Source organism: Helobdella robusta (genome assembly GCF_000326865.2).
Source record: "Helobdella robusta unplaced genomic scaffold HELROscaffold_60, whole genome shotgun sequence".
NCBI lineage: Eukaryota > Metazoa > Annelida > Clitellata > Rhynchobdellida > Glossiphoniidae > Helobdella > Helobdella robusta.
Genome location: NW_008705331.1, coordinates 449565 through 462794, shown reverse-complemented (window position 1 = coordinate 462794; position 13230 = coordinate 449565). Strand labels below are relative to the sequence as shown.

The following is a 13230-nucleotide window of genomic DNA, read 5'->3' as shown; positions in this document are numbered from 1 at the left end:
CATAAATATCATTTTCGAAACCTTTTAAATGACTTTCATAAAAATAAATGCTTTTTTAACGTCAATAAACTACTAGAATTCCATGAAAACAATTGTAGAATGTTGATTTAACATCTCTGAATAGTGGAATGTTGATTTAACAACGTTAAATGATTTAAATATTTGTTTAAAATACAATTTTATCAAAATGTTGGCTGCCCAAAGCAAACTTTTGTTTCAATTGAACAAATATTACAACGAAAGAGTACAGAGTAGAAAGTCGGCAATCGCAAAATCTGTTAGGGACGTCTGTAAACTGACCCAAGAAATTCTGAAAGAGGTGGAACTGCAAGAGCCACGTTTCATCAGCTCCCTGGCCGAAATCAACGGTCATTTTGAAGGATTGCGAGTCGTATCGTCAACAGAATTTGAAGTTATTCTCTACTTGAATCAGATGGGGGTGTTCAACTTCGTCGACGATGGGGCACTTCCCGGTTGTGCTGTCTTGAAGCTGAGTGATGGAAGAAAGCGTTCCATGTCTTTGTGGGTGGAGTTCATCACTGCTTCCGGATACTTATCAGCTCGAAAAATTCGCAGTCGCTTTCAAACTTTAGTGGCTCAAGCCGTCGAAAAGTGCTCCGGCTACAATGATCAGCAAGTTAAAATGCTGACCGACACAACGGACGTTAAACTGAGAATTCGAGATCGCTACATCGTTCAAATAACTCCTGCTTTTAAATGCTCTGGTATCTGGCCACGAAGCGCTAACCACTGGCCACCGATGCATCTACCATGGCCTAACGCGAATTTGGTGGCCGAAGTGAAATCGGAAGGTTTGGACTTGTTGTCGAAGGAGAGTAACTACGCGAAAGAGAAGCAATCGTCAGCAACGGAAGGAGACGCCTGGATCATTTCCTTCTACCACGTTGAGGAGATGCTGCTTCTCGGGGGCTGCCGTCAGAAATGTCTGAGCGTTTTGAAGTCGTTGAGGGACAAGCACTTGGATATGACGGGACATCCCATTGAAAATTATCATTTAAAGACATTGCTGCTGTACGAGTGTGAGAAGCACCCGAGAGAATCAGAATGGGATGAAACATGTCTCGGGGATCGCATCAACGGAATATTATTGCAGCTCATTTCCTGTCTTCAGAATCGCAAATGCCACCACTACTTCTTACCTAACTTGGACTTGTTTGGCGGGAAGCCGGCCGCTGCACTCGACGCGGCTGCTAAGCAGGTTTGGAGAATTTTAAGAGAACTAATCACTAATTCCAGAAGTTTGGAAAGATTGTAAATAAATGTTGTTCAATATGAAACTCATTATAACGATTGTAATTATTGTTTCCATTTTTAATAACTACGTTAACGACTAATGTTACAACTGTAAATTTTTTTAATTGCGGGTAACAAAATGGTTTTGTAAATTTCTTTTTGTAAGTTTGTTCTTCGTCAAACAAACAATATTTTTACAACTGATCGTTTTGCATCATTTTATTATCTAGATATTAGATTAATTCTAAATTAATTTGAAGTATCAGCAGGTATATACAACATACATTGCTGTACCAAACCAGACGACAACAAGCAGATATATGAGAAGATAAGAGACATACGGTCTCATAAAAAATGGATACTGATAGCTGAGAAGGTGCAAGTTCATGAAGGGACTGGTGTGAGGATGTTCATCATGACCGAACGGCGAGAACTGCGCAAGCCAACAGTTACACATCGCACGTACTTATTTTATGTATAATTTTCGAACTTTTCAACTATCATTAGATCGTTTTTATGAGCTTTTACTTTAAATATATAAATAATGAAGATAAAACAATTATTTTTAATTATACCCAACTAAATGTAGTTAATTCTATTAGTGGCATTACTCTCAAAAGACGGATGCTTAATTGAATTTTCGCGGTCATTTATAACTTGTTACGATGTAATTTCATACCGCTGCTCCTCCGCGCTCGCTAGTCCATCATCGACATCATGCATATTATATGAGCACAGCTGCCAATTACGTCTCCAACGTCAGCCTTTAGAAGTACTTGCCTATGTGTATTGATATACTTATACAGCATATCCCTACACATTTCATGGTATTCTGATTAGAGTTTAAATGGTTATTTTCAAACATCATGATTCATATGCAAGCGCCTGGCTACCACGTACGTAAAGGCTAATATAACGCTGCGTCGAATTATGCTAACGACATAATTCGCTATAAATTTCCTTTTGTAGTGGTAGGCAGGTAGTTAGTTACAACAGCAAATTTTTACAAGATAAATTTTTTTCGCACTTGTTTCCGATCAAAACTAGGGGTAGTTAAAAATGTATATCTATAAAATTAAGTATACATACAAACACATTACGCACAAACAAACACACGTCTCACACACGAACAAACACACCACGCATACACACACATACACACGCGTACACACACATGTAAGCACAACGGCCCGTACATAACATCCGTAACATCCATAATCACCAGTTTAGTTGTTCCAGGATGCTCGTACACGTTTTTTAATGATGATTTATTGAGCTCATGTAGCAATTTGGAGAAGAAATTTTTCAAAAAATTGTAAATATTTAGTAACTTTCGCGTGAACTTGCTGCTTTAATCTGGGTATAGGTATTTCTATCATAAACTACCAAGGTCGTTAATATTTTAGGTAACTTAAACATATTCAAACGTTGTATCAAATATATAAATAACATGAAAAAAATTTCTTTTAGAAAAGTTTGCAGCACTTGAATGCAGCAAGGAAACAATTTGGCCGTCTTGACGTGTGATTCAATTATCTGAGAGCGATGACAAGCTCACACTTACGAACGTCTGCTTATAAATAACAAGCCAAATGCTCTGCTACTGCCACCTACTCGTTGCTTTTCTACAATTTCTACGTTTTATCTCTCCTGCTTGAATGTTTTAAATATAACCAGTACTACATACCAGATGAACTGTAAAAGACTCTTGTCTCTGAGACGTGCAATTATATGATTACAACATCATGGCGTGCGATGGGACTGAGACATTTCATATAATAGTCTAACTCAGTCTGTATTGGCATGAAATTTATGAAAAATTTTCAAAATATGACGTGTCTTTTACATTTAGATGCTTTAATGTTGAATTTATAACACGTGGGCACTGGACATATGCCCAAAATTTACTTTTAGATATTTAAACCATCGCAGAAACTCGACACTTTAAATTTGACTTCACTAACACAAATGATCTGTGCGAGAACCAAAAACATTATGGAAAGCATTAGACAGCTTGCAAAGTTCAAACTTGACTACACAGTAGGAGAATAAAATAAATTAATATAACTATTTATTATATATTTTTTGTATTATAAATATAAAAATATCTATAATGATAATAACTAAGATAAATTTGTAAATTAATCATTTGTTTGTTCATTTATGCCGTAAAAAATATCTTGCTGATAAAACTAATATTAAATATCAGTAAATTGTCTATGTTACAGGTAACCACGGTTACCTGTAGCAAGATTTTTAAAATACAAAATAATTTAAATAATATTTCTAAAAATGGTTTCTATACTAAATAAAAAATTAAATTAATTAATAAATAAATAAATAGATAAAAATAATGTAGTATGTTGCTAAAAATTGGATGATCACAAAATGTTATTGATATTTAATTAATAATTGATCTCTACACCACTCAGCTGAGTATGAATGACAGCTTAACAATGGGAAGTACAATAGTAATTTTTTTTACTTAATATGCGTTTGTATACGTGTGTGTATAACTGTATACATGTGTGTGCGTGTGTGTGTGTGTGCGCGTGTGTGTATTATAAATTTATGAAACTGCAATAAAACAGTTTTTATGATACAAGATACAATATTCTCTGCATGTGATGTGTGTCATCATATTATATATATATATATATATATATATATAATATATTAAAAGGTTTAGCTATTAAATTTTAATGCTAACAAACCTATGAGAAGTCTGTTATGTTAGCTAACGTAACATTATAAATAACAGCATTTTGAATGAGTAAAAATATTACAGAGCACAATTTTTAGCAAAACTTTTTGATTTTCATTTATTTATTTGTGTGTTTTTATCTCAATAAACTTCACAAATAATTTTTGATTAACTGAATAAAGGGAATGAGTAGGTCTACTGAGACACAAAATGTACCAAGAAAACCAAAGAAATCATTCATACAAAACATTCTATCTAAATGTAATCGCAAGAAAGCCAGTGATGAAGTGGGTACATTTGAAGAGTTAACATCATCTCCACAGCCAACCGCATCAGCGCCAGCTATGGCGTTGGCAACTAATTCTGACAACGAGAAGAAAACTGACAAAACCAAACATCTCGCATTACTAATGAACAACAACAACTCAACAACTGCCAGTGAGCATGGTGATCCAAATGAAAAATCATCGAATCAAGTGGAAAATTCTTGGAAGTTCATTGAATCATGGATTAAGAGTAAGCAGCAGGAAAAACACCAGAGGCCTATTTTCAAATCTAGTTGGAAAACTATCAGAGTTTTTGTCTCATCAACGTTCACTGACATGCACAATGAAAGAGAAATACTTGTTAAAAAGGTTCATTCAAATAATAATTTTTATTTGTAATAAATTCTGACAAATTTAAATAGCTTAAATAGTGGGTCTAACTTATTCAAACAACGAAAACATGATTCATTATTATAAAGTTTCACACGCACGTGCACACGTACGCACGCACGCACGCGCGCACGCACACACACACACAAACACACACAGGTTTTCCACAAGCTAAGACAATGGTGTGAAGAGAGAAAGTTCAATTTAGTTGAATGTGATTTAAGATGGGGGGTGCCGAAAGATTCCACGAGTACCACCACTATCACTGTCTGTTTGGAAGAGTTGGATAGGTGCATTGAAGAGAATGATGACAAACCATTCTTCATTTGTACCATTGGTGAACGGTAAAATTAACTTTTTTCGCCAGAAATGTTTAAAATTTGAATCTCTTAAATTTGTTTTTTTATAATCTGTTTTCAAAAATTAATTTCCGTGCAAGGTATGGCTGGATTCCGAAAGAAGATGAAGTGAATGAGGAGATTAGGAATAAGTACGACTGGGTGCCAAACGTTTCTATCACCCACATGGAAATACTACATGGAGCCTACAGGTCATCATCATCACCATCATCATCATCATCATCATTATTATTATTATTATCTATCTCGTGATTGAACCCCAATTGAGCAATTAAACCAGTCCCTCTAAAATGTACTCACTTGCAGTGACGAGCATTTTAGATTAATGGAATTTTATAATTATTTCATTATTAATATTTGGTATTTGGAGTTAGAAAATAGAAGGATGTTTTCATCATCATCATTATTATTATTATTATTATTATTATTATTATTATTATTATTATTATTATTAATATTATTATTATTTTCTCCTAATTAATTTAAGCATTTACATATTACATGTGTAGGTTAAAGAACCCGAACGCACTGTTCTGCTTTCGCGAGCCAGATTTCTTGAAGAACATTCCAGATAAATATAAAAACAAGTTTGTTGATGAGGAAGATTTATCAGTGCAACAGTTGATGGTACGTTACAATCACACGTGCAAAACGTACCGATTTACATTTGCAGTTTTGTGTTAGATAAATTACATTATACATCGATCGAATTCTAGCCTCTTGTTTCTCATTGTATTAATTTTAAAGTCATCAAAATAAGCAGCACAAAAAATAAATTATTATTTTTCCGACCAGAAATTAAAAGAGAAGTTGAAATGTCAGTTCACTGACCAGTACTTTGATTATTCTTGCGAATACTCTCATCTGGATATGACAACGGGAAGAGAAAAGGTTCTCAACAACAATTTTCAAATATTTTTTTACTTTTAAAAAATATAAGCTTTACTGTATCAACCACAGGTGTCAACCACACGCAACCACACTCAGACACACACGCACACAAACAAACACACGCACAGTGCACACAAATAAAGCGTGAATACATGCAGCACACATATACGCTAATTTAAGTTCGAAACAGGCGTTCACAACAAAGCAGTCACACCTAAACACACACACACACACACCACACACACACACATACAAACAAACAAACACACACACACAAGGTGTTTATAAACATTCCTGAAACATTTGAAAGCAAAGTTTACGATTTCCTAACGAAAGCCATCCTCAGACAATATCCTGACAATGAAACTTCTAAAGAATTCACCAATGAAGAACAAGGTAGTCAGATATTAACTATTTAATTCAATATTAAATTTTATAAAAATTATTCTATTTATATAACGCTTTTTATAAATTTTGAATCCAATTAGGTCTTTCGTTTTGCAGGGTAGGCAAACTTTTTACTGCGAGGCGAGGGCCGCATTGAGATCTATTTTACCTTTGAAGGGCCGCATATGTTTTTAATAGCAAAGTTTTTCAACCCGGGGGAGATTTTTTTAAGATTTGTGGCTCCTTTTTTTTGGTCATAATGTCTGTCTGGCTGATAACTTTTTTTTGGCGAACAGTTTCGCAGGCCACATGCGATCCGCGGGCTGTAGTTTGCCCCCCCCTGTGCTAAAAAAAACTTTTTGACACTTAATAATTACATAATGGTTATTTTTTTATATTAAATCATGCCTTGTGGTTAAACGTTTAAAACAGTTTAGAATGAATGATTTAATTTTTTTATTTATCAAAAAAATAGCGTTATAAATTCACGAATTCTGTGATTTAATAGATAATAAAATATTTTACAAAATTCGATAAAAGATTTGTTTCCATTCCCCAGATGACTTCTCACACAATTCATTCCTCATTTTAAAGTCCAATTTCGTGGTTGGAAGAAAAGATGAGTTGAAATCCATTATGAAATTCATTGATGGTCATTACGATGATTATAAGGACGGTGATGATGTAAGTGAAATTGGCTCGTTAACGTTGAAAAAACGAGAAGAAGGAGAAGAAGAAGATGATGATGGTAAAAATCTTAGATTAGGTTTGTAATTAGTGATTGTGCTTATCAGGTTTTAGATAATTTTTTTCAAAATACTTCACGTTAAATTTATTTTTTCGAGTACCCTGTGTATGTGTTTGTTATGTGTGTTTGTTATGTGTGTTTGTTATGTGTGTTTGTTTTGGGTCTATGTTTATGTATGTTTAAGTATGTTTGTTTATGTCTGTCTCTGTTAAGTTATGTATGTTTGTTTATTTTAATTTAGAGTGTGAAAGATTTAATTTGGGTGAGCATAGCAGACGATTGCTGTGTATTTATGGTGAAACTGGGGTAGGTAAGTGCACCATCGTCAGTCAAGTTGGCAGACATTTATTGGAGGTTATTCCTAAATATTTTTTCCATTTTTTTTAAAAATAACGAGTATATATCATATTTCGTGTGTTAAATTTATTTTTTCACGTATATTTATGTACTCTATGTGTCCGCTGTTGGTAACTCTGAGAATTTGTTAAGATAGAACTGTAAACAAATTAATACAAAAGCCGTTTAATTAAATCCAACCAGAAAAATCGAAAAGTTTTCTACCATAATGTGACGTGTTCAACCAATGGAATGAACTGGAACAATGTTCTGCATAGGATGATTAGGTTCCTCTCCAATGGAAACTTTCAAGGTTATTTTTTAATACGCACTCATTTTTAAAAATGTTTCAATAGTTTGTTACATTAATTTCGTGCCGACGATTGTGTAGTTTTTCATTTTTTTGGAAATAAAATTCATAACTTTTGATGAAAATTTACTAATTTTAATGATTGAAACACTAATACTTTAAATTATTTGCAGAGATAAATGAAGAGAATTCAATGGATTTTGATTTTTTGACCAACTTGCTCTCTAAAAGTTTGATGTCAGTGACAGATGAAGTCGTTATGATCATATACGGTGTTGAAAAAGTATTTATTCAATATTCACTTGGGCTTCATTTTGAATACAAACTCTTAATCAGTTGTGATTTAATCAGTAATTCGTATTTAAATTATCATTTTGACATGAATTTCTTTTTATGCTTGGAGTTTTTACTAAGGAAAGATGGCGAACTTGCTGTAATCCGTATTTTATTTTCATCTTCCGAACTCAAGCACTTGTTCATTGAAAAAAAACGGCCTAGACCCGACGATTTCAAAATAAGATTAAAATATACTGCTCGCCACGCTTTGGTTTTTAAGCAGCTAGTTTACATCTGATGTAATTTAATCCGCAGATGGAAAACCACGACGCAACAGATTGCCTGGCCTGGTTGCCGCCACGCTTCCCCAGGAACGTGAAAGTTATCGTCTGCGTGGACAGCAAGCACTACATCTGCAACCATCGCCTTCGTAATAAGGATCCATTCTTCTTGAATGTGGATTTCTTTTCTGAGGGTGATGCCGATGAGTTCATACGCGAGTACCTTCTCAAGTTTAACAAGGTGGGATACAAATGTTTTCTTCATTTAATTCTAAATTTCATTATTATTTTATTATATAAATGATAGAGACTACTACAACAACAAAACAGAAACTCGATGCAGACCAGACGAAAAGTTTGCTGATGAACGAATCATCTCGTAGCCCCATTTGGCTCAGTATTGTCTGCGAAGAGCTTCGAATTTTTGGTGATTTTGCGACGCTTACGAACAAAATCAAATCCTTTCCATCTGATCTGAAACATCTTTTGAAGGAGGTGATAGAGAGGTTACTTAGAGAGGATGATACGAAACTACTCAACAAGGTTGTATGTGCTGTTTTAGCATTGTAACAATGTGAAATGTCTTATTTAAACATTGTGATAACATGAAATATTAAAATTACGGTAAGGGTAAACTACATTTTTAATATTTTTGATGAATTTTTCCTCCCGACTAGCTGTTGTGCCTCTTAGTTTCGTCGCATTCCGGTCTGCCGGAATCTGAAATGCTAAAACTTCTCGGAGATCCAGCCAAGGACGTTGAGATTCCTATGGTCACGTGGGCCACTCTGAAAAGCTATCTGAAACCTTTCCTAACTATGACGTCATCGTGCAATGGCAAAGTTGTTAAAGTCAAATTGTCGTATGACGCATTCATCGAGGTGAGGTAGCGTTTTCTGCTGGAACAGTTTTAGACCTTTTTCTCTTATTTATTTATTTTTTTATCAAATTAAAATGGAAGTGAAGGTAAATTTCTAATTTTACACTTTCAGGTTTTGAAATCGACATTATTAACAGAGGAGTCGAGTAAGGAATGGCACAAATACCTGGCAGATTTTTATGAGTTTTACAACAAAGATGATTATTACATCGACGACGACTTGCCTCACAATTTCCTTCATTCGGGACTCTGGAAAAGGTGAGAGGGAAATTATGTTCGAAAGTAAAATAGTTTTGCAATACTTTAAAGTTTGATTTTTACTCTAATTTTAATGCGACAATTTTCAGAATGGCAGATTTTTACAGAACAAACACGAGAACGTTCGCTATGCACGCTATCCTTCGTTCTAAAATACTCCAGGTAGGTAGCCATTATAAACTTTTGTATTTTTATTTAATTAAATTGTTTTGTCGCTATAAGCGTAATAAATTTGAATATTTCTAATCCTACTACAGCCTATACGTTGCACTCGAATGGTGAATAAGAACATACCAAGCTTCACTTATCCCGTCATGGCCTGCATGAATTGCTCGTTCAGGTCGAAAGTCATCTCTCCAACTGCACACCAGACCAAAGAACTTTGTTTGATCTGCGGCAGTTGGGTTGCTTTCAAGAAGCCAGATTCAATAGCTCACCTTTGTCAAAACCATGGATTTAATTTTAAAAACAAGTGCTTCTTTTGTCAAATGCCCATCATGTCTTCCCCTCACGTACCGAATGCCAACATGCACCTCTGTAATTTCTGCACCATGGGGAGGATTCCTAACTTGTGCTGCCAACTGCTCGATTGCCCTCCGTGATCTCATTTCGCCTTCTTTCATTTCAATTACAAGATTGAACATTTAAGCAAACATTAACAATCTTGTTGTAAATATAATTTTTTATTTTTAAGATAGAAATCTTAGCGTGCCATTTCTCGGTGCACCGGCTAGCTTGTTTTTGTGATATTTTACATTTTGACATTTCCAATAAGCTTTTGCTTTTGTTTCGTTAATTTAGCTGCTTGCGCAATTTTTTCATTTTAAATTTTCCTGCTGCAATGGTCTCATTCGTTCCTTACATTACTCGTTGACATTTTGAATTCGACATCATGTTATTCCTATTGCTGACATTTAAATAAAAAATCATAAAATCGTTAAAAAACGAGGTTACATGTAAACAAATTGGCGTAAATAAAGCCGCAAACCAAAAAATATATGATCGATCGCGAACAAAAAATGCGTGCACACAAAGCATACAACCTTACAGAAGCGTGCACACACGCGTGCACAAGTTGAAACGGACAGATACGTGAAGGACTCTTAAATGACCGACCAACAATTCAACGAATGACCGTTTAAACAATTAACGTTCCTATTCTTATCATCAATGTCCGAGTCTATCTCTACTTCGCTATTCAGTGTTTTTTACGCAGACGAAACACGCAACGAAATTATTTAGCGCTGCACTGTTGAACTTGAATTGAAATTGAACCTAAATTTTTCCAAAAAACAAGGACAACGCTCACAAACTAAAATCTTTCCATAACAGACATGCGATTGACACAATTGTTCAAAATCTAAAACTTCTCAAAAATGATATTCAAGGGTTTTGGTACAGTCTAGTGCTGCCCATATTGTACCTCTTCAAGGCTATGGATTTCAACAGTTAGTTTATTTCAAAAAATAAACAACAAAATAGAGAATGATAAAAATTTCTTATAGAAGAGGATTTTAATAGTTGCCCAAAGCCATTCAGCACAAGGAACAACAAAATCGTGAGAGCAGTAAGGTGCAACAAGATATCTTGCAGAAGCCAGCCAGCCAACCAGCCAGTCAGTCAGTCGTAGAATTTCATTTGCGGCATGACATAGAGTAGATGCATACATGATTATAAAACCAGGTATAACGCGACTTCACACCAATTTCTTTGCAGTACATACATATGTGTTTACTAATTTCAATTTGCATGTGTTTGAGTGTGTTCATGTGTGTATGTATGTGTATGTGTCTGTATGTAAGTGTATGTATCTGTATGTATGTATGTGTGTGTTTTTTGTATATAAATACAATTATACAAACAAAGTGAGAGTTTAAGAGGAATAATGAGCAAGAAAGTGAGAGTTCAAAGAAAGACAGATTGGAAAGTATTGCATATGTATATATGTATGTATTTATGTATGTATGTATGTATGTATGTATGTATGTATGTATGTATGTATGTATGTATGTATGTATGTATGTATGTATGTATGTATGTATGATGTATGTATGTATGTATGTATGTATGTATGTATGTATGTATGTATGTATGTATGTATGTATGTATGTATGTATGTATGTATGTATGTATGTATGTATGTATTTATGTATGTATGTATGTATGTATGTATGTATATATGTCATGTATGTACGCACGTATGTATGTATGGATGTATGTATGGATGTATGTACGTACGTACGTATTCGTGGCATGTACGTACATAGCAACGGATACGTATGTACCGTCAATAATATACAACACATGCACGGTTCGATCCAATGACAACAAGACTCCTCAGGGTACACAAACATTTTCTGCATTCAGTGTGCGCGTATACGTACGTATGTATGCATGTGAATGTCAATATGTATGTATGTACCTTTGTTTGTTTGTTTGTTTTTTTGCCGTGTACGTATGCTTGCAAGTTAAATAGCACCGTCAATAATAGTTAAACATCATTTTAATATTATCATTGATAATATTTGCGAATGTGTACGCGTTTGTTGTATGTTTGTGTGTGTTTGTGTGAGTTTGTGTTTGTATGTTTGTGTGTTTGTGTGTGCGTGTGTTTGTGTTTGTATGTTTGTGTGTGTGTTTGTGTGTGTATGTGTGTGTGTGTTTGAGTGTTGGGAAAGATGCGTCTTGATGTATGTGTGCGTATGTATGTTCGTGTTAATGGCGGTAAATTAATTGCGTGTATGCGTGCATTTGTTTCGAATACGTACAAAAACAGACGCGGAGTTTCATGTTAAATAAACATTATTCAAATAACATTTGACGAGCTGCCAAGATGTATAAATATATTGCTGAGCAAAATGAAAAAAAATTATGTAATAATGTATATATTAGATATGCGTGTGTATCTGTGTGAGTGTGTGTATGTGTGTGTGTGTGTGCGTGCCTGTGTGCGTACGTTCGTGCGTTCGTGAGTGTCTGTATAGTGATGATCATTGTAAGAGCAATATAAATATTATTGACACTGTCAACAGTCAACAAGTAGTCATAAGAAAAATAATTGAAAATTTTTCTTTGCAATCGATGAGATGTGGTGTGGTGTGGCGTGGCGTGGCGTGATGTGGTTGGGTGTGTGTTGAATGTGTGTGGTGTTGCCTGGTGTGGCACGATTTAGAAATACTTCTCTATTTTGATGTTTTATCTGGAATTTAAATTATAAATTATTTGATACTTTAAATGATTAGATCGATTTAAAAAAAAATGTCAAAAATGAATTTTTTTTATATAGAATAAGAACTAAAAATTTAAAAATATTATCGAAAAATCGATAAAAAAAACATCAGAATATTTAAGGCTTGAAAAGGAAAGCATAGTAAATGTAAAACTCCTTTATAGCTCCATCGTAACTATCTATAAAGAAATGTCAACCGACCAGGGAAACCTACACAAACAAACAAACGAACGTACAAACGAACGAACAAACGAACGAACGAATGAACGAACAAGCAAACAGACGAACAAACAAATAAATGTTAACAAATAACTAAAGACCAGCAAACAACCTCATGTATACAAAAGCAAAAACACCACTTACACATACACACACACACACCACACACACACACACACACACACAACAATACACACACACATACACACAGCGTACAATAAACACGTAAACACATACACTGATGTATGCACATACACGAATTCGCATGCACATTAATTTTTTCTATTTTTTTCTATTTGTTTATTTGTTATCTTTCTTCTTTAAATTCCTCTTTTCTGCCTATGTAATGTTCCCCAGAGGTACAAATTTATTTACGTTCTAAATTTATAATATTTATTTCAAACTTACGCGAAAACACGCGCGCGCACACATACAAAGGGTG

The 13230-nt window shown here is 34.3% G+C and overlaps 2 protein-coding genes across 2 annotated transcripts; both read left to right on the top strand.

The window, feature by feature from the left end:
• Positions 1 to 47: 47 nt before the first annotated feature.
• HELRODRAFT_186037 (hypothetical protein) lies at positions 48 to 1458 on the top strand. The gene has a single exon (XM_009029580.1). The coding sequence runs from the start codon at positions 188 to 190 to the stop codon at positions 1274 to 1276; it is 1089 nt and encodes a 362-aa protein (XP_009027828.1). The 5' UTR covers positions 48 to 187; the 3' UTR covers positions 1277 to 1458.
• Positions 1459 to 3612: 2154 nt separating this feature from the next.
• HELRODRAFT_193832 (hypothetical protein) lies at positions 3613 to 10793 on the top strand (the record flags this gene model as incomplete). The annotated part of the gene is made up of 18 exons (XM_009029579.1): positions 3613 to 3724; positions 4140 to 4593; positions 4774 to 4956; positions 5052 to 5164; positions 5483 to 5600; positions 5769 to 5864; positions 6143 to 6260; positions 6811 to 7017; positions 7241 to 7353; positions 7540 to 7648; positions 7819 to 7928; positions 8237 to 8443; positions 8533 to 8745; positions 8880 to 9083; positions 9195 to 9340; positions 9430 to 9502; positions 9598 to 9852; positions 10638 to 10793. The coding sequence occupies exons 1-18, from the start codon at positions 3693 to 3695 to the stop codon at positions 10791 to 10793; spliced, it is 2907 nt and encodes a 968-aa protein (XP_009027827.1). The 5' UTR covers positions 3613 to 3692.
• Positions 10794 to 13230: the final 2437 nt, after the last annotated feature.

Excerpts from the sequence above, each read along its gene's own strand:
- HELRODRAFT_186037 (XM_009029580.1), top strand. The coding sequence starts at position 188 with ATGTTGGCTGCCCAAAGCAAACTTTTGTTTCAATTGAACAAATATTAC.